The 26,087-nt window shown below is 40.9% G+C and overlaps 5 protein-coding genes across 8 annotated transcripts; 2 read left to right on the top strand and 3 right to left on the bottom strand.

The window, feature by feature from the left end:
* Positions 1-1,886: 1,886 nt before the first annotated feature.
* LOC115747665 lies at positions 1,887-4,523 on the top strand. Of its 4 annotated transcripts, none has more exons than XM_048271936.1 (6): positions 1,887-1,979; positions 2,753-2,864; positions 2,956-3,102; positions 3,453-3,526; positions 3,609-3,744; positions 4,207-4,523. In XM_048271936.1, exons 2-5 carry the CDS (start codon positions 2,805-2,807, stop codon positions 3,742-3,744), a joined length of 417 nt encoding a protein of 138 aa, XP_048127893.1. In that variant the 5' UTR covers positions 1,887-1,979; positions 2,753-2,804; the 3' UTR covers positions 4,207-4,523. The 4 variants fall into 4 exon arrangements, with proteins under 4 accessions (XP_048127893.1, XP_030539760.1, XP_048127892.1 ...); XM_030683900.2 differs by lacking the exon at positions 4,207-4,523 and adding an exon at positions 3,831-3,995 and having other exon boundaries at positions 3,609-3,787; XM_048271935.1 differs by lacking the exons at positions 1,887-1,979; positions 4,207-4,523 and adding exons at positions 2,006-2,256; positions 3,831-3,995 and having other exon boundaries at positions 3,609-3,787.
* A 1,623-nt stretch (positions 4,524-6,146) lies between these two features.
* Positions 6,147-8,081, top strand: LOC115747664 (putative expansin-A17). Its single transcript, XM_030683898.2, has 3 exons — positions 6,147-6,306; positions 6,696-7,017; positions 7,481-8,081. The coding sequence occupies exons 1-3, from the start codon at positions 6,162-6,164 to the stop codon at positions 7,857-7,859; spliced, it is 846 nt and encodes a 281-aa protein (XP_030539758.1). The 5' UTR covers positions 6,147-6,161; the 3' UTR covers positions 7,860-8,081.
* Positions 8,082-8,117: 36 nt separating this feature from the next.
* LOC115747663 (protein COP1 SUPPRESSOR 2) lies at positions 8,118-12,085 on the bottom strand. The gene is made up of 6 exons (XM_030683897.2): positions 11,810-12,085; positions 11,454-11,669; positions 10,064-10,187; positions 9,577-9,650; positions 9,253-9,410; positions 8,118-8,553 (listed from the first exon to the last, which is right to left on the bottom strand). Exons 1-6 carry the CDS (start codon positions 11,917-11,919, stop codon positions 8,390-8,392), a joined length of 846 nt encoding a protein of 281 aa, XP_030539757.1. The 5' UTR covers positions 11,920-12,085; the 3' UTR covers positions 8,118-8,389.
* A 2,834-nt stretch (positions 12,086-14,919) lies between these two features.
* On the bottom strand, positions 14,920-16,119 carry LOC115747658 (germin-like protein subfamily 2 member 4). The gene is made up of 2 exons (XM_030683891.2): positions 15,882-16,119; positions 14,920-15,681 (listed from the first exon to the last, which is right to left on the bottom strand). Exons 1-2 carry the CDS (start codon positions 15,985-15,987, stop codon positions 15,134-15,136), a joined length of 654 nt encoding a protein of 217 aa, XP_030539751.1. The 5' UTR covers positions 15,988-16,119; the 3' UTR covers positions 14,920-15,133.
* A 1,289-nt stretch (positions 16,120-17,408) lies between these two features.
* On the bottom strand, positions 17,409-24,156 carry LOC115747610 (protein phosphatase 2C 32). Its single transcript, XM_048271239.1, has 4 exons — positions 20,834-24,156; positions 20,032-20,145; positions 18,447-18,711; positions 17,409-17,745 (listed from the first exon to the last, which is right to left on the bottom strand). Exons 1-4 carry the CDS (start codon positions 23,051-23,053, stop codon positions 17,630-17,632), a joined length of 2,715 nt encoding a protein of 904 aa, XP_048127196.1. The 5' UTR covers positions 23,054-24,156; the 3' UTR covers positions 17,409-17,629.
* Between the last annotated feature and the right edge of the window lie 1,931 nt (positions 24,157-26,087).

The following is a 26,087-nucleotide window of genomic DNA, read 5'->3' as shown; positions in this document are numbered from 1 at the left end:
ACCTCTACTTTCTCTTAGATGTTGTAGCGTTCACTCTCATTTTGCTTAACTAAAAATGAAAAAATAAAATAAAATAAAAGAAATTGATAGGTTCTCGGGTACCCTGGAACCGACCCTAGAACCTGTGACGGGGTAGGTTCCGGGTTCCAAGGTGTGACGGGTAGATTCCGGGTTCCAAAAAATGAGAAACCCGTTTCGACGGGTATGTTCCGGGTTCCGGTGGAACCCAGTAAAGAATCTGGAACCGCTCACCCCTAAAAATCACCGACGTGGGTATCGGCCATTTTATGCGACATAATCGGCGATGACATTGACATTCTTGAATAATTTTTTATATTTTTTCATTTTTCTTATCTTTACTTTTTTTCCTTGGACTTATGGTCGACGAGGGTGAGGGGCCACGCACCCTCACCGGCCCTAAATCTAAGGAAAGAAAGAAAAAACTATTAGAAAATTCAATAAATTATTTTTAAAAAAATGTTAACTCGGCGTCAATCGTGCCACGTATATGGTTGGTGTCTATGTCAATGATTTTCAACTAAAATTAATCGGATTGACTTAATTGACAAAACATGAGAATGTTTAGAGCTCAATTGAGACGAGTGCAATAGGTTCGGGACTTTTATAGTAATTATCTCGGCCAATACAATATTGAGGCCATGGCGAGGTTAGCCTCCCCTAGATCTAGGCAAAGCGACCTCTCTCGTGTCTCGATGGTCCGGGCAAGGTGGCTTTGCCTATGATAGCTACGGTCTCACTAATATTTAGGCGAAACCGAGCGGCAACCGTGGCCCTCACCCGGTGGCCAAGGAGTTCCGACAACCTTCTTTGACCACAGTGGGGAAAAAAAAAAGAAAAAATATTAATAGAAATATATTTAAAATTCATTAAAAAAAATTAAATTTTATTAAAAATATTCACATCGATGCTAGCCATGTCACGTAGAATGGCCAATATCGACATCAATGATTTTCGGCCAAAATTGGCCGGATGGACTATATTGACAAAATATGAAAATGTTTAGGACTAAATTGATACAATTGTAATAGGTTTATAATTTTCTTAGCGCTTTTCTCAGCTTTCCTATATGGATGTGCTCAGATTCAAGAAAGAAATCGATCGTCCAAGCTTGTCTAATCGTGTTTGGTTTTTGGTGGCACGGGTGAGCCGGCATGATGCTAGGTCATGATCAAATCTGTTGAGTACGAAAGGCTCCCTATCTACACATTTCAAAATCGATTTAAGGGGAAATCAAGGGTGTGGGAGAGTGTTAAAGATTCTCGATCGGACGCTTCAGCGTGATTTATAAAGTAGAGTCGACCATTAGCTAAATTGCGTAACGAGATTAAAGATAGCCTCCCAATGCAAGAGACGACACTCCTCCTTTTGCATATAACACATATATATAGCAATTACTTATTCAAGCTTAGGCCCCCTTTTTTAAAATTAAAAAAATAAATAACACAAATGATCCATGAGCATTTATTAAATGAGCAATGTAATCCCTAAACTTTATATTTGTTCAAGATGATCACTGAATTTTAGATCAATGTGCAATACCATCCCTAAATTTCTAGTTTTTTCAACATAATCCATAAACTTTTGAGACCTGATCATTTTAGTTCCTGAATTGTATGAGAACATTCAATGTTGTCCTTCTTGATTTAATAGAATAACAACACCGATCATTTTGATAGTCCAGGGATTAAATTGACAATGTACCAAAAATTTAGAAATCAGATTGAAAATATTAAAATTTTAAGGATGACATTATATATTGATCTAAAATTCGGGGCCATATTGAATGAATTTAAATTTTACAGAAATGGCAAGTTTGATCAAAATTCAGTGAGCATTTGCGTACTTATCTCAAAATGTGAGGGGATTTCGCGCGCTCTTGTGACCCTATTTAAGCCTAGTTGGTGCCTCGTTCATTGTTGCTTCGCGAAGTGAGAGTCTTGGCGCGAAGAGATCTCCAGGTAACGATGCGCACAGTTTCGTTCGAATCTTTCGATTAACGGATTCGATTCGTCCGTGCTTTGGCGATCACCGCTTGCTTTTTCCCCGATTCGGAACTAGTTGATCTCAGAGTGTGTAGCGAGAGAACTGGATTGAGAATCGGAAGGGGAGGAAACGGTGCTTCTTCGAGATCAGAGCACCACCAGTCGCGCGATTCCGTTCTTCTTTCGCGCGTTGATCTCCTGAATGATTGCACAGTCGGTGGCATTGCGCTCCTTTCGTAGAGGTCGCTAGCATGTTCGTCGGATCGTGATTTGGCTGATTTAGGCTTCTTTTGTGCTTGTGTAGTAATTGATTGTTGCCGGACTTTGTGGATGAATCTCCGATTCTTGTAGCTCTGAGAGGTGGAATTGTTGCTGGAGTGTTTGCATAGCTAAAACCTAACCGGTATTAGCAATTCCTGGCGAAGCTAAGTTCATTTTGTTAGGACCACTGCTCCACTTGGTAGTTTGGATTTGGAACTTGCGCACGAGCAAGCTCGTCAATGCTTCTCTTTAGCAACATCAAGACGGTAAATCACGCTGCAGATTAGACATGCAATGATTGAATTTTCTTCTCCACATTGCTGTCTTAAGAGAATTTCACTCTCGCAATGGTCACTATGTTCATTGAGCTGTACAGTGCAGTGCTGGGCTTTTTCTAACCATGTTGTTAGCAATCATGTGTTGCTGCCATGAAGTATGTTCAGACCTGTATAGTAGCCGTCACGTTTTCCTCTTTTTCTATTTCACAGGCTGTAACTTGCTCGAGGAGAAATCATTTACACGAGATACAGTATTACCATAATGGAGTTGGTGATGGTAGGGAAGGGAGCAGGATCTCTAAGGAAACGCATGAAACCAGATGTATGCTAGTTTGTGTCCGACTATTTCAGAGAAGGCAAACACGTTTTGCTGCAGAATGTAGGTCATTTAAAATTGTGCTATGTGTCAACAGGTCGAAGAGAAGGAAGAGGACCCAGGACATAATGCTATTGCAGAGATAGTAGAAAAGGAAGAGACCGAGGCAAATGTTGGCGGGTCTGAAGAGATGGAGCTTCATATCACTCACATTCTTGATAAGATCGAAAGCTTCACCCAGCTGGTAATAGCCATGCAGGAAAATGCAAACTGATTATCGATCATTGTTGCCAAATTCAGTCCCTATTAAGTGGTCGAGGTCTTGATCTTAGGGAACTGATGATATCCTGGAGGATAACTGCTCCTCTTGCGTGTTCACTTCTGTTAGGCTTTTCTTTTGAGATCTATTTCACGAGTACTCTGGCAGTGGCATCCAATCATCTGCCTGCTTGAATTTTAGACCTTAGAACCGGCATGTTTAGGTTGCTTCTGGATGACTTCTTGACAGAGCGTTATTTTCTGGATTTTTGTCATAGCAATTGCCATGGTTTCACTGCTACTTTACCTCTTCCTAATCAAAATCGGTTACTGCAGGTGTCAGAGCTGCTGGAATCAGGGAAAACAATGTTCAAGGAACTAAGTGATGAATTTGAAGAGCGGTTGATAATGTGAGTTGTGAAGAAAGTGGACAGGTCTTATGATGAACTGAAATTTGGTTTCACATTTTGCAGCATAAATTGTTTTCTGCAGGATACACAAGGAACAAATGGAGAAGTGGCAGAATGAAATTAAGGAAATACGGCTACTTGATGCCTCAAATGAAGAAGTGAATGCTACTTTACATAATGCTCGATATTTACTTCAGAACCCTCATGTAGACTCGTGAAAGGTAACTCTCAGTTTATTTTCTTATGTTAGTATCGTTCAACATTTACTGTGAACTTACCTTACCAAAAAAAAAAAAAAAAAAACATTTACTGTGAACTAAGGAACTCCACAAGGACTAGTTTTTCAGCTGTAGATTGTACATTGAACCATTGGAACTTATTCTGTTTCTGGTAGAGACCAAATTGGCCAGTGATCATGCCAAAGGAACTATTAAGAGGAGCAAAGTTCTCTTTAGCCTCTCAAGCAAACGCACCAGTTGCGAAGAACTTCGAAATAGATCGTTATATCTGGCATTTAAAGTCAATTGAGTTACCTTAGACACCTCAGACATTGTCTGCAATGGCCATCTTCGCAGCTAGGTTCATTTGTTTTGAAGTATGATGCAATTTCTGACTCATAACGTTAAACCTATTTTCCCCAAACCGGCATCTATAAGGTCTTCTTTTAACTGCTTCAATCCAGGTTGGAGAGCCTCATGAGTGCCGGCTGATCATCACAAGAGTCACTCTATCACATGATTATAATCTTTCTAGATTACGTGATAAACGGCGGATAAGCCCTTGAAAACTGCAAAGAAAAATGCCCTTTCTTTATGTTCCAGAGATTGTTGATGTTTCCAAGCAACTCTGCATCAAGAAAATGTGCAAATTGATATGATCGATACACTACGGGAGAATTTGAGCACGCATCATTCAAATGTTCAATCCGTTTTGTAAGTTTGTAGCTGCATATTCTGTTATAGCTCCTACCTTGCCAGTGAAGAAGAACAAGTGGTCATAGAGATATCGATTTGCAAGCATTCGGAACCTCAAAAGTTCCTGCTTATTATCTCGTACGTCCTACCTACCAGATGCACAAAATCCAGAACTAGCGAGATCTTTCGAGATTGGGGGTTCTTGTCGGGTCAGTCCAAAATTGAGAATGGACGGTTACTTATGCAAAGTGTCAACTCAAACCTATTCGGGAAAACAAGCACTAAACCTATGGCCACGCAGCAATCTTGAACTTTTGGTTCAATGACGTCTTTATCTTGATTTGGGAACCAGACGCGGAATCTAAGGTAGCATGGGCATCGATCGAGATCGAGAGGGAGAGATCAGTGTACATTCGTTTTAGGGTTTGAATTCGACAAGGTGACTCCATGTGTGAATCATTGGGATAGATCACTCGTGGCATCACCCATGTTATAAGTAACATGGAAGCTCCGCAAAACTTGGCTTGACTTATGGCACGCTAATCATTTAAAACTTGTACATTTCCGTACATCAAGTATACAAATTTGACCTTGATCTTGTCCTCTTGCTCCCTTCCTTTCATTGTGTTTTATATCTCCCTATTCCTTCTCTATTATATAGCCATCCTTCGTAAACAACGCATTGCGGTTCCACATGCAAGGTCCTGATAGAATTGGTGGAAACAGCTTATTTATACCCATTGACTTTGACTTTCGGTTATGGAGCTTGAATATCTACACCATCCATCTTCATCAGAGGATATAATAGTCGAGCCAACAGAAGCAGAAAGGGTTATAATAGTAACTCTCAGCGCGGAATCTGATCAATCAGGTTGCAGACCAGAGGCAACTTGCCATATGACATTATCCCCGTCCTTACTGGTTTTATTGTGTTATTGACAACTTGGACGTCAACTGTACGACTAACGTACCACGGATTCTCTCCCTAAATGCGCGAACATGGAACTTCCGACGGTGGATTTGCAAACTGCGCCCCTCTGTCTGTCTAAATTCCATGAACTTAGACGCTTGAGGATTTTAAATTGTTAAAACGCATCGTATCTCTAGACTTTCTTTGCTTAAACCGAAGGTTGGGTAGTTCCATTTCAATCGCATGATTTGAGAACAGTTATATATGTACAGATCACGACGCTACAGAAAAGCAAATTTTGCATTTCTTCTTTATGTTACAAAGCTCGGTAGATTTAATAAACGATAAGAGCTAAATAAAATCGAGCAAGATGGGACTCAAAAGAACCATGACTACCGACCTTCAAATTTAATCAGCCAAAACAATCTGATGTGACAGAAGATTTTACAGCTGCTGATTATTTTCAAGAAATTCTCACAGTTGCTATTGGAAATTCTCGGTGTGGCCTTTGTCACATAGTGTGAAAATGGAACATGTGTTTTTTTTTTTTTAACACCTTAGATTATGTATGCAACATGGTATGTCATGAATCATGATTCATCAAGATTCGAGTGAATAATACATCATTTTGAGGAACATGGTCGAGTCAACTTATCTGTTATGTTATGATACAGAGTTTGGAAATGTGAAAACTTCCGGTGGTTATCTCTACCTCCATCCCAACAGTATAACTTATTAGCTCATTATAAATAGCTCGGCAGTCGGCCACCTTCAGCAATAACAAGAAGGAAGAGAGAGAGAAAGAGAGAGAATGGAAAGGGTGTCCATGCATGGTGGTCTTATACTAATTCTTGGACTGGTGTTTATGATCACCGCGCAACCAGACGGAGCAGCGGCTGCTTGGCTTAAAGCCCATGCAACTTTCTATGGTGGAAGCGATGCTTCAGGAACAATGGGTGAGTGCTTCCTCTTTCAAGTCCCTATCTATTCACCTTGCTGTACGAGCACAGCCACAATCATGCCCAATATTTGAAACGCATCCATGACCTGCCACGACTTTCACAAAGGCTCATTCTTCTCCTGCAGCATTTATGAACATCTATATAGTCGATACAGATGCTTGATATGTATTGCAGTCAGCTTTAGTTTTTCACTGTCAATGGTTGTCTGACTTTGTGGAGTCTTTTTATTGGTCGAATTGCATGATGTGGATGGTTTTTCGATACTAAGATTGAAGCATTGGAACTTTCTCTAAGGAATAACCTTTCGTATGGTCCTTACCGGAGCATGCGAAATCTCTCTTTGAAGAAGATGTAAACCGATAGGTGCCCTTCTCGAATTGCAGGAGGAGCATGTGGGTATGGCAATCTGTTCACAGACGGCTACGGAATCAAAACAGCGGCGCTGAGTACGGCTTTGTTCAATGATGGCAAGTCGTGTGGCCGATGTTATCAGATAGTCTGTGATGCCACGCAGGCTCCTCAGTGGTGTCTCAAGGGCACTTCTGTTACCATCACTGCCACCAATTTCTGCCCGCCAAACTATGCTCTCCCCAGCGACAATGGCGGGTGGTGCAATCCCCCAAGGCTTCACTTTGACATGTCTCAACCTGCATTTGAAACCATTGCCAAGTACAGGGCCGGAATTGTTCCTATTTTGTACAGGAAGTATGTTCTATCCATGTGCACTTGTCCATTCTCTAGGTCTTTTCTGAATATAGCTTATCCAGTATGCGACATGATTCAAGAAAGTTTGTTAGGTTGACTAGGCTTTCCTGGGCCATAGTGTTAGACGAAAAGAAAAATTCTGACGAAACCCGACTGAACCGATCATTCCCTTCCACGTTTTTTGGCTTCTGAATATATTTTTGAATTGCTAGTTGGGTTGCTTAAACACAGAAGCTTCTTCTGCATTTGACCTGCTGAATACCCCTTAGTCTTCTGACAAGGATATGGAGACTGAAGACACCTAGTTTCGGGGCAAATTTGGCACTAGGAAAATTCAACAAAACTAACCTAACTAGATTTACTACATTACAATGATAACAGATTACTTCAGCCCCAAAAACAGAAAGAAGAGGATGATCTTCTATGGGATTAAATCTGTTTCTCCCCCTGTATCCTTCATTAGGGTTGGATGCAAGAGAAGCGGAGGCATCAGATTTACCATCAATGGAAGGGACTATTTCGAGATCATCCTCATATCGAATGTAGCGGGGGTCGGAGAAATCTCGAACGTATGGATCAAAGGGTCCAAGACGAACAAGTGGGAAGCCATGTCGAGAAACTGGGGGGCAAACTGGCAAAGCCTTATCAAAGGGTCCAAGACGAACAAGTGGGAAGCCATGTCGAGAAACTGGGGGGCAAACTGGCAAAGCCTTAGCTATCTCAACGGCCAGAGCCTGTCCTTCAGAGTCCGGGCCAGCGATGGCCGAACCGTCACGGCCCTTAACGTGGCGCCTTCAAATTGGAAGTTTGGCCAGTCCTTTCCTAGCAGCACCCAATTTTAAGAAGACGGGTGCAAATGCTCCGATTGATGCTGCCTCATCAATCAACTATAGAAAAAGGTTTGTCATCTCCCATTGCAGTATGTATGTTTCTATTAATTTTTACAATTCATTCCACAATTGTATCCATGGGGTTGTGCCGAGTATCTTCAAGGACCCGCCCATGATGTAGAACATTTTGAAGCTGGAGCGCTTAGCCGATGCTCAGAAGTTCAAGAAAGCAAGAGAAAGACGTTAAGAAAACTGATTCAATAGACATTCTGGACTGGATCATGCGGTTCTTACATGAATCCTTCAGGAAGAAAACTGATACATTAGACTATGAACTTTCCACTCAGAATTCCACAACACCAATATCCATGTCCAGTTAACAATGAACAAGAGGAGGCCCTCCATTGAATAACTCAAAAGTAACTCATCAGAGAATATCGGCTTTGCCCGAAGTTTCTGTTGTTGGAGCCTACATCTTTCTAGTTTTAGATGTATAACTGTCCATGCAAATGCAGCTCGGAGAAGCAAAAAACCAATCATAATTATCTCCTCATACCCCGGTGGCGCTCCCGTCTTCGAAAACGTTCCAGCATAAATTCATCTGTTGCAGCTTGCCTTTGTCCAGGTGCATCAGCGCTATCATCTGCTGGTTTTGATCCAGCACCATCATCCTGTGAACTACGGTCCTTGTACAGCTCAGGATGCTCTGCAATTTTTTCCATCAACAAATGTTTAAACAGAACTGGGATTAACATGAAAACTCTCCACATCAATCAACCTATGATAGGAAACAGAAATTTGCATCCAATCTGGCTAAAGAATCCAGTTAATCCACACAAATCCATGTATATACACTATGGATCACCCAGCAATAATCCTAGCCAAAGTCTCATGGCATGTTTATGGGGGGCGGCTTACATTTTTCAGCCAAGGCTTTTTCACTTTATGTTGAGATGCACATGTGAGTTGTGTCAAAGAAGTCCCCATCGGAAAATTGATGTGGGGTGGAGCAATTAATATATCTTAGTTGGCCCATAAATCATTGATTTAAACTTTTGAGTGAAGGTGATTCCAATTGAATATGTTGAGGGGCTCGAACTTAGGCTTTCTCTTGGCAATCTTACTAGGTAAAGGTATCGGGCTTTTGCTATGCACTCCCAACACTTTATACCTTAAGGCCCATGATTATTCGCTTGCAACTTTAGCTATTATGTTTTTCAAAGTTGGATCGTTAGAATTTTTATTTCTGTGTTTCACTAAAAAATTATTTAGCATTTACAAATTTGATCTTATATTTTGCATTCAAAAGATTATTTGCCAAAAGCTTAAAAGCCAAAAGTAGAAGTAGGAGGCTACCGGCTCTAATTCACCCATCATGAGATGAAGAAAAGAAAGGAAAAAGAACCTCTTCTAAGTTTTTCAGCATAATCTCTGCCACGATGGAAATAATCTGCACTGTAACTTGAGGGGAGGTTAAAGTCGGACTTTGTCCTTCCCATGAGCCTCTTCTCCTGCAGGAGCTTTTTAGCAGCCTCTGTCTCTTCAATGTTTCTTAACTTGTATCTGCAGAATTAAAGATGCACTCATAGAAAGAAATAAGAATACACCTCCTTAATGTTGGAAAGAATGCAATTAGATCCCTAAAGAATGTGTCTAGTATAATGGTGCAAGTGCACTGAATTCAATCTTAAACAAAATTGCGAAATGGAAATCAATGCTAAGGGCGTACTCAATAGGAAGCTGAATCTCAGCAATCCCAGTTGTCCACTGGGTAGAGCCTTCATCCGAAGTTCTCCCCTTCACCTGTGACAAACGGTATGAACAAATTTGGAGTTATCAGCTCATGCATGAAAACCCTAAGTAGCATTCCAAATCAAAGGGGTATGCTCCTTGCCTGTTCATTGATTTATTACAAAAAAAATATTCACCGTCCTGGATAGAAATAATGATGATCATGTTAACGATTAAAAAAATGAAAAGCTAGAAACTTCGCTGTTTCCACATCAGCGTAATCGGACCCCCTTTTTAAATATCTCTCCTTATTTGGGACCCTATTCAACTCTTTTAGCTTCTATTGAATCGAGAAATGGGTTTGACTCTTTGGTTTGATATAATATTAATACATATAAGGCATCCTCTGGATAAGTCGCATCAAAAGACGGATAACATCGAGAAACTTCATTTGAAAGGAATACAGTTCTTTTCAAGCAACTCACTTTGAGATGCTCTGGAATCTTGTACAGTTCATCTTCCGCACTCTTTATATCATTCGCCAGTTGATCACTTTTATTAATGTTCCTGCCCCTTTTCTTCGCCAATTCTTGCTCAACATACTTTACCCTGTTGCAGCAGATATAACAATAGCAATTACAAGTGAAACAATTGAAGCAAATGGGGTGGAATATCTTAACAAGAGCAAATAGCTAAACATAAAAATACATGTGGACATGGTAAGAATATTACTTTTGGACTCTCGAAGAGTAAAATTACTTATGCAGAGAAAAGGTTCCATTTGTTTTATCCAGATAAACCAGCCAAAATGTCAGAACAAAATGAAGGCACCTCTATTGTGGAACCTTTAAAGCCTAACAACACACAAGGGCTTTGGTAAGAATTCAAAAGCTGAAGAAGCATAAGGTTATTCTAACTGCAGTTTGTCAAATCACTAATGGTGATGAACATAACCATTGAAAATTCTTCTTTTTTCTGAAAAACCCTTTGAGAGGTTTTTACATCTTGTTGATGGTAGAAGCATCCTTTTGCTGCAAATGAGATATTATAGTTCTTTCTATATCTCAGTTAAAATGTACATTGAAATACTAAGTTTGGAGCATGTTCAGGAAAAGTGATTCCCTAATGTTCAATGGAATCACGTTACCACCAGCTAGTGCTAGAGATCCATAACAATTAACCCTTAAAGTAGATGAGGAGCATAGCATAACTTCAAAATACAAAGTCCACCTCCCAGCTCCAGAAGATCTTCGTTATAGAAATGCCAAATCAAGTCAAGCTATCAGCATTTCTTAGCAGAATATAAGAGAGTACCATCTCAAGTGAAAAGAAATGCTAGTACTACTCCAAGTAACAATTGTAAGTTTCTAACCTAACATATTCAAAAACTATTGCATCCAATCTTCTCCACATGGTTCAAAAACCGTTGACCCAAAGTGTTGCTATACCACATGCAGTTCCAACGCACACAAACTTCTTAAAACCTACTGGTTCAATTCTCAATCCAAGTTTCTCAGGTAGAAGAACATCGTACTTGCATGGGATACAGAAAATTAAACTATCTATCACCATCAACAGAAATACATAGCATGAAGAAGCTGAAAGAAAAGAAAAAGGAAATATATTGCTCATGCTCCTTGTAAGATGATGACCATGCAGACAATTTCTTGGGTTCTTTTATCTTTTCCTTCTCCTGTACTATCCAATGTAAGCCCAGCTGTTCGTAGAAGATGTAATCTACCATGCCTAGGGGTGACATTTCAAGGCAAGATTGATAATTCGGCCTTTTTTCTGTTTCCACAACCCAAAGTGGTCGGCGCTCACGGGCGTAAAAACCAAACAAGCACTGCGAACAAGGTCGCTCCACCAACTTACATGTTAGGATCTTCAACCATGACCGCAGTCTCCTGAGCAAAAGTGTCTTGAAGAACCAAGTCCTCCTTTTCACCGTCGCCTTCGCTCTTCTCGACCAGCGTCGCAGCCGAGCCCACGCGAGCCCCGACGCCGCTTTTCTGAGCCTTCAGGACGGCGGGGATCCCAGATTTCCTCTCCCTCTGTTTCTGGAGAAACTTCACCTCCTCCAACGCCAATCTGATTTGACGACCACAACGCAAGACGCGAAAATCGCAAAATCAAACCGCGTCGCTCACTGCAACCGCCCCGAAGAACTAAAAACAGAAGAAGAAATGGAGAAATCGTTCGTTCGTTCGTTTGTTCGAGTGTTGTTGCACCTTCGTTCTTCCTCGTCATCAGAGTGACTGCTTTTCGGCTCGTTCTCTCCTCCTTGGCCTTCTTCCTCTTCGAGAGACCGCTTCCTGAAGTTCTTCTTCTGATGCTGCATCAGGATTGATTGATTCTTCGTTCGAATTCGAAGAGTGGATCAGCTCACGAATCACAAGAACACCGAAGCGCTCCGCCTCGATTCGGAGCTCCTCTTTTCACTGGTCAACTGCGCTCCGCGCCTCCGAGGTCCCTTCGACCCCACGTTTTCATCGCTCCACAAACGACACCCAACTCAAGTCGTTTTTGAGCGGGGCCGGTTTCGAGCTATTGAATCACTGTATCAGTCAAATCAAGAAAAATTATTCAATAATTCCTAATCATGATGTACTTTTATCTATTTAACCTTAAATTTTTTAATCTTATCGAATCCTAAAATATATTCACAGCCTGTGTAAACATGAATATTTTTTTAATAATATTTTAATATTTCTTTAGTGTTTTCCTATTTTTTCAATTTCTTTCTTTAAATTTTTTTTTCTTTTTTTTTCCTTTTCTTTTTTCCTTTGCTGGCCTCGGGCGAGGGCGGCCAAGGTTGCCAAGGCCGACCCTAGTCTCTAAGAGACCTCCACTGGGCATCGATGAGGCCCAGTGATGGCCGACAGATGTAAAAAGAAAGAAAAATGTTAAAAGCAAAAAGGAAAATAGAAAAAAGAAAAAGGAAAGAATCATAATAATTAATTTTAAATTTATTGAAATACTATTAAAAATTGTCAGCGTCATCGTCAGCAATGACACGGAAGATTGTCGATGTCCACGTTAGTGGTTTGCGACAAAAAAATGGCCAGATGACTCAAATGAAAAAACGTGAAAACATTAAAGATTTAATTGATAAATCTAAAAAATTTATTGAATTAACAAAAATGTAATAGGCGTAGGAGTATTTGAACGAATTTACCATCAAATCAACCATCTCGGCAAATCAAATGGGATCGCATCATTCTATGGCCCAATGACCAAAAAAAATATTTAATTTTAGCATTTGTCTCAATTATATCCAAAAATTTCTGTTGTCTCATAAAAATCTTCAATTTCTTACTTTTTTCATAATTCTACCGGCCTAATATCCAAAAAAATCCCCAACTCTAACATCTGTCTCGATTATATCTGAAAAAAACTTATCTCATAAAAAATCCAACTTTTATTTTTGTCTCAATTCTACTACCGTTAATCTTCCGTCCATAATCACCATTAGTTAATCTTTCCACGTCATTAATAAATTATATTTCAGCAAAGCTGACATGAAAAAAACCCACAACTTTTCTTCTATTGTTTGCTTCCCTTGCACATTGCCAAAAAATAAAAAGTCATTCAAGACGAGGTATTTCGGATTCTCCCCGACACTCAACATCCCAAAAAAATGACTAGCCATGAAAATCTGATTATTTGGACGAATAATCTAAAATCTCGTCATCCGTGAAACCTATTCCTTTCGAATTTCGAAGATTCATTGGTTAGTTCGGGGAGAAAATTCGAGCCACGTAAGATTAACTAACAGTAATTATGGATGGATGGTTGACGATAGTAGAATTAGGATAAAAATAAAAATTAAGATTTTTTATGAGATAAATTTTTTTCAAATTTAATTGGGACAGATGCTAAAGTTGTAGGGTTTTTTGGGTATTAGGCTAGTAGAATTAAGATAAAAATAAAAGTTGAATTTTTTAATTGGTTCACGCTATTTCCACTCTTCCGTTGGCTTCCGACACTTCTTTTTCCATTGAATTGACTATATTATCCCTAATGGGTCTCATTCTTGATTTAAGATTTTTTTGACTCACGCTATTTTCACTCCCTTATTAGCTTCCGACACTCTTTTTTTCGTTGAATTGACTACATTATCCTAATGGGTCACATTCTTGATTTAAGGTTTTTTTCTTACCTTTTTTTCTTCCTTTTCTATTGTTTCAAATTTGCTAGAGATGAAACTATCGTGCTTCTCTCAAACAACATTTATTGAGGTTAAATTTAGCCTCTACTCTTGATTTAAGACTAATGCTTGCCTTCTTTTTTGGTTTTTTGCTTTTCTTTCTTAGTTTGGAACTAATTATTGTGTTTCTGACCAAAAAAAAAACTAATTATTTTGTTAATGAGTTGTATATATTTTTTTACTAGGAAACTATTATTCAAAAAACAACTTGAGGACAACTAAGAATCTTTGAGTAAACTGTGTACAATGCATACATAAACCACGACATTCAATCTTTGACTAAATGCTTATAAAGTCGTACCAAAAGCCGAAGTCGAAACATTCACAATCATGAGGATAATATAGGAAAAGGAAGTAAACAATTTGTAGATAAAATTAACATTTCTCTACTCTGATATAGGATTAGTGTTTGCATAGATTACAATAATGAAGAATGAGTTAAAAAAAAGAAAGAAAGAAAGACAAACAAGAAGGAAATATTGAAATGTAATGGGTGTGGAAGAATCGGTAGATAAAGGTTGTTTGGAAGAGACGAGGGTAAATTTTTCTTTTAGTAAAATTGAGAAAAAAAAAGGTAAGAAATTATTATGGCCAACGCGAAAACCGTAACATAATTAAAACTGAGAAGATAATGAGACATGGTAAATTGGTATATTGACAAGTGTAATGGAATATTTGTATTGTGCAATTACTAAGAGTGATGATAGAAATAAAGGCAATTTTATAGATTAACAAGATAAAAAAATGAAGAGAGGGAAGGGTATTTGGGTAAATTAACAAGAAAAAAAATAGTGTATTAGTCAAAATGGGAGTGAAAATAGCGCCACCCTTTTTATTAGATAAAAAAATTTGAATATAATTAGAATAAATGCTAAAATTGGAGATTTTTTTGGATATTAGGCCTGATGCTAGGGTACTTGTTCCAAAAACCATCATTCAGGAGAGAAGATTCCGACTCAGACACAATGGCAGTGAGGTAATTTCGAGCTGAATCATGGGCATTTTATTTTTGCGTGAGTCGGTCTGAATAAGTCGGCTTCTTTGCAGTCGGAATGAACATGTTTTTCAGTCCGAATTATATAAGACATACTGATAGTTGGGAGAGGATTCTCTGAACGAAGGCTTTGATCGCACCAGGAGTTCATGCATTGCTTCATGCCGCTGATTTCGATTATTTGTCTCTCGTTTACATAAGTTATTTTCGCAAAGATCGAATTACATTTATGAAATCGTAGAAAGTTCGACGGACAAAACTCGTGCAAACATCGGAGTAAATGGAACGACAGAAATCAAAATCTCGAATGGATGGGTTCCTCCTGTGCTGCCGGACAATGCAGTTCATCTCTCATGGCTTCTTGGGTGCGAGGTTGCCCTTGATCTTGTTGATCTCTTTCTTGCCGACCTGGAACGCCTTAGTCAGCACGTCATCCGGCACTGCCGGCGTCGCGGTGAACAGGGTTATCGCGATGGACTGCGTTCCGGGCAGCTGGCTGTTGAACGCCGCGAGAACCGAAGCGGCCTTGTTGCCGTTGTTCTTCTGGAAGTGAACGAGGCCCCTCGGGAACACAAACACCTCGCCCTTCTTGACGGTCTTGGAGATCAGCTTGTTCCCGGTGGTGATGAATCCGACGTCCAGCTCGCCCTCCAGGACGAACACGATCTCGGTGGCACGCGGGTGGGTGTGAGGAGGGTTGAGGCCGCCCGGGGCGTAGTCAATGCGGGCCATAGAGACGCCTAGGGTGTTGAGGCCCGGGATTTTCTCCACGCTGGCGGCTGTGACCAAGGATCCCACCGAGCTGTTGATTGTTCCTGGTTTCGCCAGGCCTTCGAAGGTGAAATCGGCTGCCGTGATGTTTGCTTCGCTCTTGCAGGCGAAGCCATTGACCTTTACACCTGCAAGGAATACCAAATTAAGCATTTCACTTCGTGCGCCGGATTCTAAAGTGAATGGTGTTCATTCAGGCCCCGGTCGGACAAAACAGAGGATAAGCACCACCACGCTAAAACTCTCTCTAGGACAAATCCAGAATACTTCGGTTCAAACTACTGTGAGTGTGAAAGCAACCCGTTCAAGGTTACAGCAAGGAAGATACCTGAGGAAGGACTGGCCACACAGATATCCTGAAGCATGTCAGGATCATAAGCAAGGGTGCCAGGCAACACAGCAGAAATGACTAGATAGAGGAAAACCGCCAGCATTTTGTAAAGCGGAGGGGGGATCGATCTGAGGCTGTGGAGGCGAGAACGAGAAGAAACCCGGTTTTAAAAGCCAGTCGGTGAGAGACCGAGCTACTGATGTCTGAACAAACTGGTCTAGAGATGGAGTGGCTGACAGGGATAGGAACTGAGAGTTCTTCAACTTTAATACAAAGCAATCAGATCTCAAAGGGGGCTCTTTAGTTTGATTTTCACTTTCAGAATTATCATTTGGTGGCGCTGAGGTGATTTCTCGTGTTAAAAAAAGTGACGATTAAGCTAAGAAAACGTTCACCAGACAGAGAAAAGAAAAGGAGGAAAAAGGGCGAAGACAAGGACATGGGACAAATGGCTAAAGTAGTGAGTAGTTGGTGAATGAGGTTCAGATGAGTGTTAAGTGCGTCTTGTTGTTCCCAAAGAGGAGTTACCCAACTAATGGCAGCACTTAGAGTTTGGTGGCAGAGACATTAGCCATCTTTGTGTTGGGATGAACCATAATATGTCAAGGAAAATGCAAAAAAAAAAAAAAAATTGTTGGTATAACCGATCATAAATTGAGAAATGATTATGCGATTGTTCTCAATCCGTTTACCTGGATGTTCTGGTCTGCAAAAAAGAAATGCAAATTATTGTGAGATCCACACTTTCAAAAATTTATGGTCCGGAACATGTTAGTCTCACAGTCACTCAAAATGCGATTATGCTAACAAATCCCCGTTAAAAGTTAGATCAGATTAACGGCAAAATGGGCCCTGGAAATGGGACTGGACTTCTACTTCGCACCATCTTTCGGTTTTGGTTGCTGACATGTTCCAACTTTCTCGTTTAGATCCAAACGTAAGATGACGTGACCCTGCACATAAACAAGGCAAATGTGGGTTTGGTCAACCAGCCCTGTTTCAGTAGTTGGATGGTCCTGTCTGTCAGCTCCCGAGCAAGTCTTTTTAGGTCGTGCGAACTGCAAGATGCTTCGCCAGAAATCTTTGAAAACCAGAAAAAGATTCACGCAAGAGTTCCACTTTATGAAGCTTTTGTTTTTAGCTCAGGTGAGGCCATATGCTTCGTCTCGTTTGGTTTTCTTCAACATTTGCACCTGATTTGTCGGTTCGGTATGCAGTCATGCTACATCACTCGCTTGCTTTAATTAGAATTGCAGAATTGGGGAACTAATTATTTTGCTAACAGTAACAGCTCTTTCTGATCGTCATCAGCGCGATTTGGATAGCATTTTGCTTCGATACCGTAAACCATTGACTTAAAAGTTATACCAATCTCAAAGGATTATCTGGGTATAGTCATTGTCAAGACACCAAGCAATGTTTACCCAGTTACTGTTGCGGGCAAAACATAGTTTCTGGGCTTCTCCTCCGCTGATCGTGTCAAGATGGGGATCAAAGTGGAAGCATGTTTTACTCTTTCCGATGTCGAGAAGTTGAAATTATTGATTGAGCATTGGCCTTTGCTATGGTGATGGAGGCGAACGACCTCATCACGAAAGATTGACGAGGAAGGAGAAATTTTTGTGTCAAAAGATCTGGAGGCTTTGAGATTTTTGATCCCTGAATGAAAGAAAGGGTGAACCCCAAACTGGGAAAAAAAAAATTTGATACAACGTTGGGGTAAAATGAAAATGTGAAGAATCATCTCATCCAGACGATCTCCAAATCCTTCCTTCCAAGGAAACCACCATGACCGAAACATCATCATGGTATTTACGTCTGTCTCCTTGAGGAATGTCAAGCAGCTCGTGAAAATCCATTCCTGCAATGGGAAAATACCAGTCCCGGCTATAAAATGACAGCAGTAATTGCAAAATACAGGATTTCCTTGGAAAAGAAGTTTGACAGTGCGACAGGATAAGCATAAAACGACCGCTTATGCTAGTGCCAAGAAGATTATGGAAGTCTTCAATCTAGTTTTCTAATAAAGTAATAACGAGACACAAACATGTTATCGGCTGCCAGACACAACAAATTATGAAATAGACATAGATGAGGTCAGTCGGTTGACTAGCTTTTTATTTGGTCGGAAGGAAATTTTTCATTTCACTTCACAAGAGCGATACATAATTTCTAGATAAAGATGCAAATTAAACAAAGAAAGTAAATCTGAAAGATAAATCAACTTGGTATAGCCTACAGAGACTCGCTCATCCCACATAAGACGGGTCTGTCAACTAGGTGACAACAAAGTAAGTTTAATTTCATCCTCGCAGCAACTAGCAACTCCACGCAGAACATATTACTAAGTTATGCACAAACTCCAAAGACTATCGTCTCATGATGGTTGGGATTAGGTGTCAATGTAATATCGGCAACAGGAAACTATGAGCCTCCGAGTATTTTAGGACAAACATGTTGAATTGCATTACTCCTAAAACTGGATGAACTGAACGGGTTACTATCATTCATCCAGCCAGGACAAGAGAAAAAGAACGAAAGACACAAAGTTCTATGACTGACCATTCTTTTTAGCAGCACGGAAAAGCAACTCCGCAATGAGGTATTGAGCAGGATCGCCTTCAGGGACATTTTCCATGAACCACGTGACATGCGCAACCACCTCTTCGTTGCTGAAGTATTGATAGAGCCCATCGGAGGAGAGTACCAAGAAACGATCACTCGAGGAAAGTCGGTGATGGACAAGAGATGGTATGCAGCTAATATAGGGAGCCGTTCCCAGATAATCAACTTGAAATATCTCTAGCAGAGCCTCATTCAATGTTGTCTGCAAATAAACAGTTATATATCTCTGGTCAAGTTAACCAAACGGAAAGAAGATAGCAAAGAGCTATTGCAAAAACTACTACCAATGTGAAATGAAGAAAGTGCTCTCTTTCACTTCACTCAAAGAAGAACAGATTTAGGAACAGAAACGTGTCTCTTTTTATCAAACCAAAAGTTCCACATAGAAGTTATCTCCAACAGTTCAATTTCAGAGCCCTTCAGCTGACAGTCTTAAAAAGGGCCATCCGTGTACAGCCATTTCTAACCCATGTATGTATACCTCCAAGAAAAAATAGCTGAACTTCCCTGGGGCTCAAAGCCATTTCCTTACAAGTTCATGAACATGGAATCAACAGTGACCAAAGAAGCCAAAGCTGCTTTAGAGGCTGTTTCAATCATCGTCTCCAAGAAGCTATATGGCGTGAACTTAGCTCAGTAAATTTCCAAATGAACCATCATACACTAACCACACCCACTCATTGTAACACTAGAGATAGACCTGGGCCGCTGAATGTGCTCTAAAATTAAGCGCGTGAAAACTTTCATATGCATCTGCTGCTGCTACAACAAAAAACAGAAAATCCTTATTTGGCATCCTCAAGTTTAGTTACAATTCTCGCTGACAAGCATTACATCATTCTTAAGTTCTCTATTAAGCATGACATTATTCTCGAGTACTCTGTTCCTCTTTCTAGAATTATATAATTGTTGCACAGTTATGTGCACTATCATTACTTGAGAATTTCTGTCTATCTCTTTATAAGCAAACTGGTTCATTTCAAAGCATTTTCTCGCTAAGATACTCGGAGAATAGGCATCCACCAAGAACATCTGAGAAACTAAATCAATTCATCTTGGACATCCACACATCTTCAAGACTTAGATCTTCCTTTATTGTTCAAATTTGAACTACATAAATGCACTTTTTAAGTTAGTAGTGCAATGTGACAACAGATATGATGAGAGCCCATGCTTCATCAAGCAGGAGAGAAAAATAGGCTCTATAGGCTCAGGAATCATAGATAGAGGTGGTAGAGCAAAAGTAGCTAGGAACTATCTGCAGTGAAGCAGATGATTGCTTCTTTTTTTTTTTCCAAATTTCTGAATTGCTAACTCTTTATTACACATCCTTTCTACCCGAAACATGCAGAAATGTATATTGACTATTGTCCTCTCGTGCACGCACTAATTAAATCCTGACATTATAAGCTGTGGCCAAGCCTACCCAACCCCAAACAGCCACCTCCTCCAAAGAGAATTGTCCGACCAGAGCTCTGCGGCCAAAAGGCAAACTTCGATAATAGTTATTAGAATGACCAACCTTCTTGAGGAAGCCAGCCCCAAATGCTCTAGTTACTTTCAACTGCCCCTTAACACGATCGTTCAAAATGGCTTGGTTGTCATCCGGATGTTCTGATTTTATCCTCAAAACCTCCTGCAACAGAAAAGAGAGATCACATGTCATTACTGTTGCCATTGATATTGAACCCAGTTAGAAAACGTTACAGAAAACATGCTGTAATGATAAGTACTCTCGATTATACAAGTGGGGTAGCTGAGTAAAATACTCAATCCGTTTCTTTTTATAGAAAAATTCAGGGCCACATTTTCACAGACAACACTAATGCTTATATATAGCAGCTGCACCACATCTGGAAATTACAGTCTTCACTTTGGAAGAAATTAAGGAGGCACCGCTTCAGTCACTTGATGAACTTTAACCATACAGAGTGCACTTTTCAAAGATGTTTTTAGATCCCCTATTGACAGCCATATGAATGTCCTGCTAAAATTGGATTTCATCACTAGGTTCTCCTAATTCAAAACATGTTGGTCATATAGACGTACCAACAACAAATCAGTGACAAACATACTCCTTGCTTCATAAAACCAATACATAACAGTGCTGCCATGATATAAGGAGAAAATAGTTGCAACAATGGCCCAACAAACCCAAGTTAACATGCATTCACCAGAAGAAAATTAGAGTTTCAAATCATACTCCAGAAACCACTGACCATTAATAAACTCAAGTGGTTCAATTGATGATGACTATTCAAATTGTCAGATTACAGTATGCAAAATGGAAGGAAAAAAGGAAAAAACTTCCAAGAGGGACATACTTCTTCAATGCTTGTGCTATGGTCAGTTGAAAGCTGAAGTGCCCTCATCCTTAATCTGCAGATGGAAATCTCTCTATTCTTGTTTATCTTGTTGATATGATTGCTCTGATTATGCATTGGAGACTCCTCTGATATTCTGTCTAGCTCCATCCGCACTAAAGACTCCCTTGATCTGTTCCGATGCCGCAGATCATCCTTCAGAGAAGTGGAATTAGGAATGCGATCACTCGGCCTCTCTTGTGCCAAAATGATGCGGCTGTCACCAAGGTTCATGACATACACATCCTGATCCTTCATTAACATCACTAATACACAGGATCCCATTAAAGCAAGCTCTGCATTTTTGTCCAAAGACTTCTCCACCATTTCCATGTAAGCCTCTTCAGTCTTTTCGAGTGCGCATGCCATTGCCCTTAAGATGGCATCATGATCCACAGTTCCTGATATGCATTTCCTGATTGGTCCGGATTGTTCCATTATTCTCTCGTCAACAAAGTTGTCTTCTCTATGCCAATCATAGCTCCAAGGAAACAGTTTCTTGTGCAGTGACTTTTGCTTCCTGTACATCTTTATAATCTTCGAACTTATGAGGGATTTTCTTGCATTTTGCCACTTTCCAGAAAAAGAAACTGCTGGGTTAGCGCCTTTTTTGCTCGAATTAACTCCAGCCCCTCCATTTTCTCCTGAAGTAGTGGGATCGTCACCGTGATTAATCGGAGTATTCCCTTTCGAATTCAATGAGTGAGATCTTAGCTGCTCCTTTCTTAAGGCTTCCTTGGGAATCAGAGAGCTTGAAACTTGCTGAGAATCCCATGAGCCCCTTCTTCGGCTCCCGGCATCAGGTGGCAAGACTGTTTGTCCATCCCTTGATTCCAGCTGAAGCAATTCATAAAGCCGCATACTCTTTCTGCCTTGCCCACTTGAAATTCCAGTTGAAGTGGAAATAGGAGCACAATTGGAGATGCTGGGCTCCAGACTCCCCTTTTTTCCATTTCCTTCCTCAACTATCTCACAGTCACAGTTAGATGACTGAACACCAGTAGCACTCAAAGTACATGATTCTTCCAAGATGCTAGACCTTACTTGAGCCGAATTAGACAGCTGTCGGTCATCAATACTGCATCCTGAAATAGTCTCAGCATTTTCACTTTTCTGAGGCTGACCTTTTGGCTGATCATTTGGTGATTTGCATTCATAATCCCACAGCAGACCCTCTAGTTCCTTGTCCACAGCTTTATAAAGATGGGTCATAAGAAAATCCGGTGCATCTGGCCCGCTAAAGCCATCATATATACCAATATATAGCCACCCTTGTTCTTCAGAAAGCACAACATGAACCCTGTCTTCACCAGCCTTCCCATGAGCCCATTGCAAATTGTTGGCATTTCCATAGTCCCCTTCAGATACCCCCACTTCAAGACTATTTCGGGAGCCATCCGATCGAAACTTTGCCTCCTTAGGATGCCACGCCAATTGGGTCACTGGGTGCAAGAAAAACCTTTGCATCCAATGAGACCCCATGGAATGTCTAGAAAAGGTTCGAGTAATAGTACTTTTCATGGGCCCACTGACACTCCTCATGAGACTCTGGAGACCACGTCTTCGACGCCCCCATGCAAGAGGTGCCGAGAAGTTGGATTTATCTGTAGCATCCAGAGGACCGGACATTACCCCCCTCTCGATTGGCCCAGACAAAAAACCACCTCCTTTATCTAAAGGCCCCGATGCAAAACCCCTCTCCAAGGGTCCAGACATGAAACCATTTAATGGTCCAGAGCCACGAGGTATTGGCTGCAAAGGGATCGCAGCAAAGGAGGCTGTGCTCTCAAATGAGGCAGCAGGCTCTAGAACATCACTGGCAAGCAATGCATTCTGGTTACCGGTCCTGGCAGTGGAAACATTGGCACTTACTGAGGCACCCGAAATAGTCTTGAATGTGGTTTCGGTGAAATTCTTGCTTTGTTTGTTCAAATTCGACGGATCATCTACATTCTCGTGCCTAAATGACCCACTTAAGGTCTCGGAATCGAGAGTGCTTGAATCAACTGTAAACCGCTCAGAGTTTGATGGTGTAATGGCTGGAGAGTCAAAAGCAGTTGGCCTCACATAGCAAAACGAATGGCCTAATCCCTCATCCAAGGGCTCCGAGAACTCCAAATCGACTCCGCCTTTCCCATTGGGAACGAAGCACCCCACGACGCGAGAAGTACTGTTGCCCATCACTACACTCGCAATGAACCTCACAAATGAGACCTCTCATGTGGAGGGTTCCTATCACTTTGTACCATGACCAAATACAGGGCAAAAGAACTCAAGCACAGTGGAGAAAACTCAACAAACCCAACCACCCCACGGTTGCCCAGGTCACTATGCATCATCAAATTTTCATGCTCGACGACATACATATACCAAATATAGAAAACCAGTGCAATCCTACTCTCTGGGCCCGTTTTCGCTATCTATCATATTGCCTGGTCAATTTCAAAGAGCGGGCAGAATAAAGAGGGAAAAGACTTTTAAGTGATGATCTGACCTCAGGAGTACTGTTTGAGCAGGAACATAAAAGCAGAGTGAATCGAGCAAACCTGGAAACAGATCTACGAGGAGCAAGGACAGCAAATGGAACACATCAGAACCAAACAAAGGATACCCGAAAACCCATTCGGTTCTCATGGGTTTGTGGAATCTGACAGAGTACCCAAATAAGGAACCGAGCTCATACTGATTCGACCCATTCGATTGAATCATGCAGACGCTGACATCTGTTCAGCAAAGCCATCCAGCACTGAAACATCAAAACAAAAACAGGGGCCCAAATGAAAACAAAAAACAAAAAAAAAAAAGGAAGGAAGGAAGACCCAGCGGAGAAATCAGACAGGAGTGCAAGAAAATGGCTATGGCGGCGATTACAGATGGAGAGCAAAGAAGACAGAGAAACAAGAAGGGTGAGCAGAAACGTGCAGAAGGGAGGTGGGGGGGGGGAGAGAGGTTGGGTTTATGAGGGTGCGTTAGCATAAACAATTGGGATTGGGTCTGATGACGCAGAATCAAAGTTGAGTTCATCAAGGAGGGTCTCTTTCTTGGGGTTTTCAAATGGTTTGGGAGGGTAAAAGAAGAAGAAGAGCCAAAAAAAAAAAAGAGGAAAGCTCAAGAAAAAACAAAAGGGCATGAAAAATCGGACATTTCAATTTCAAGCGTTGAAAAGTCGAGACTCTCTCTCCACTGTTACATAACTCCAAGGACAGACTTTCACCTCCAAGTTTCAATCTTTCTCATCTTTTTTCCCTTCTTCTCTGTTCTTCGTTTCTCCCAAATTCTTGAAAAGAAATTCCTCTCCTTTTGCTGGCGAATGATTGATATTCGATGGGTGTATTTTGGTGCCGCGGGAGTCAATACAGATGCACTATCTATCATCATGGTCATCAGTGAATTTGGAGAGGGGAAGGCCCATGTGGGTCTCCACCCTTCGAACTTTGACACCCCCCCCAAACATTTTGTTTTCTCCAAATTTGTGAATTCCGCATCTTGTTTGACGCTTCTAGATCACATAGATTCGGCGAATGAGGCGAGTTCATAATTTTTTCGACCATGCATAACGTAATCGGACAAATTTATGAAGAAAAAAAACAATCGGAATTAATTTCTGATCGACCCTTGAATTAGATTTACCCAAAAGAGATGTTAAGACAATTTTATATCCAAAGAATCTCTTTCGCCAGTGTTCAAATGATTCCGTCGATCATTTATATGAATCAATATATCGGTCGCTTTTTTTATTTTAATTTTCTTCCGCTTTTATGCAGTTCTCCAACCGAAAGGCTTTCAAACACCCCAGCACGTAATCACGGATTATCCCTCGCTTTCGATAGAAATAAATTGTGGTTTGAGCATTTTTTTTTTTTTTGTACGTAGGAGTCCGTAGATTAGTCTCGTATTGCAAACTCAGTCATTACAATTTGACAGCTCGATCGAGAAGTTCTTCGAATTGGACATGCCTGTGTAATTGCGTGTGGGCAGATAATCAGTAGCAATGACACGCTCGGACCGTTAGCTCTTTACGGCATCGAGGGCTTCGATCGAGAAAGCTTTTTTTTGGGGAGTGCCAACAACAACTTTGAAAGGGGGATTGGGAAATTTGGCACCACCTTTTCTGTAGCGGACCAAATTTTTGCCCTAATAGTTGAGGTCGGCTGAAAAGGGAGATTGGAATTGATCGATGGGCTCAACATCATTGAAAAAGGCAAGATGGAGTCCTGACTCCAGACAATTATCGGAGCTAATCATTTTTGGTTCAATCATTAAAGCAAAAAGGCCCCTTTTATGAAATTATATCCCCCTCTGGAAAAGGCAAAAGTCTCCAAAAAAAAAAGAAAAAAAAAAAGGGAAATGCTAAGTGAGTTTTGCTCAGGAGAAGCATCATTCACTCACACACTTTGATCATCATGACCATGAGTAATTCTGCTCTCTCTATGCTGAGAAAAATGGGTACAGAAACCACCATCCACCAACTCACCATCACTTAAAAAAAGTTAAATCTTTTCAGGTATTTCACAGGCGGGTTTCGTTCGGTTGCACCGAATTCTCGTTCTGAAATGAAATCGTCCGAGATATGGAAGCCGCTTTTTGATATTATCGGCGAGGCGATATCCTCAGTCGATTTTCACGTATCCTGTTAAGTCCGCTCGTTTCGACATGATCCGAGGAATGCCGTTATTCATGTCGTGGTCGGGGGGGAAAAACCGTGCAAAGGCTGGGATCGAGGGAGGCCGCAATGCTCGCAGCGAACGTCTGAGCGGGATCAATTCCGTTTTTACCCCCCCTTAGTTACTTCACGGGTGGGCGAGATTCAAGGACATGTTGACCTAAGCGATGGAGCATGAAATGCACCTGAAAAGCATCAACCCCAGTGTTCCTATAGATGGGAAAACGTAAGTATAAATGTGCACAAAAGCTGCACATGAGATGAGGTGGTAGTGGCCAAAAGCGCTGTGGCTGTGAGCAACCCCCCCACACAACCACTCACTTCTCTGACGTTGTTGACTAAACCAAACCCACCCACACAAAAAAAAAAAAAAAAATTCACATTGGTCGCATCATTTTGTCAGATCTTCTCCCACAAATTGCCTTAGTTAATTAACTAATTTAGTCACGAAGACTCGTGATTAAATTATAGCCAGTGGATCAGGAAAAGGGAGAGGACCCTGAAAAAACAAATACCAAAGTCTAGAAAACCTCCAAAATTAAATACCCTCTC

The sequence above is a fragment of the Rhodamnia argentea genome, chromosome 10, assembly GCF_020921035.1.
Source record: "Rhodamnia argentea isolate NSW1041297 chromosome 10, ASM2092103v1, whole genome shotgun sequence".
In the NCBI taxonomy this organism is placed as follows: domain Eukaryota; kingdom Viridiplantae; phylum Streptophyta; class Magnoliopsida; order Myrtales; family Myrtaceae; genus Rhodamnia; species Rhodamnia argentea.
Note: the sequence above shows the minus strand (reverse complement) of the source record. Positions and strands in the feature narration are given on the sequence as shown.

Excerpts from the sequence above, each read along its gene's own strand:
- LOC115747665 (XM_048271936.1), top strand. The coding sequence starts at position 2,805 with ATGGAGTTGGTGATGGTAGGGAAGGGAGCAGGATCTCTAAGGAAACGC. Across the intron at positions 2,865-2,955 it reads GGAAACGCATGAAACCAGAT|GTCGAAGAGAAGGAAGAGGA; the intron begins GTATGCTAGTTT and ends ATGTGTCAACAG. Across the intron at positions 3,527-3,608 it reads TTTGAAGAGCGGTTGATAAT|GATACACAAGGAACAAATGG; the intron begins GTGAGTTGTGAA and ends TGTTTTCTGCAG.
- LOC115747664 (XM_030683898.2), top strand. The coding sequence starts at position 6,162 with ATGGAAAGGGTGTCCATGCATGGTGGTCTTATACTAATTCTTGGACTG. Across the intron at positions 6,307-6,695 it reads CGATGCTTCAGGAACAATGG|GAGGAGCATGTGGGTATGGC; the intron begins GTGAGTGCTTCC and ends CTCGAATTGCAG. Across the intron at positions 7,018-7,480 it reads GTTCCTATTTTGTACAGGAA|GGTTGGATGCAAGAGAAGCG; the intron begins GTATGTTCTATC and ends ATCCTTCATTAG.
- LOC115747663 (XM_030683897.2), bottom strand. The coding sequence starts at position 11,919 with ATGCAGCATCAGAAGAAGAACTTCAGGAAGCGGTCTCTCGAAGAGGAA. Across the intron at positions 11,670-11,809 it reads GATGACGAGGAAGAACGAAG|ATTGGCGTTGGAGGAGGTGA; the intron begins GTGCAACAACAC and ends TCGTCAAATCAG. Across the intron at positions 8,554-9,252 it reads TGCTGAAAAACTTAGAAGAG|AGCATCCTGAGCTGTACAAG; the intron begins GTTCTTTTTCCT and ends AAAAAATTGCAG.
- LOC115747658 (XM_030683891.2), bottom strand. The coding sequence starts at position 15,987 with ATGCTGGCGGTTTTCCTCTATCTAGTCATTTCTGCTGTGTTGCCTGGC. Across the intron at positions 15,682-15,881 it reads TGTGGCCAGTCCTTCCTCAG|GTGTAAAGGTCAATGGCTTC; the intron begins GTATCTTCCTTG and ends TATTCCTTGCAG.
- LOC115747610 (XM_048271239.1), bottom strand. The coding sequence starts at position 23,053 with ATGGGCAACAGTACTTCTCGCGTCGTGGGGTGCTTCGTTCCCAATGGG. Across the intron at positions 20,146-20,833 it reads ATAGCACAAGCATTGAAGAA|GAGGTTTTGAGGATAAAATC; the intron begins GTATGTCCCTCT and ends TTTCTGTTGCAG. Across the intron at positions 18,712-20,031 it reads GGGCTGGCTTCCTCAAGAAG|ACAACATTGAATGAGGCTCT; the intron begins GTTGGTCATTCT and ends GTTTATTTGCAG.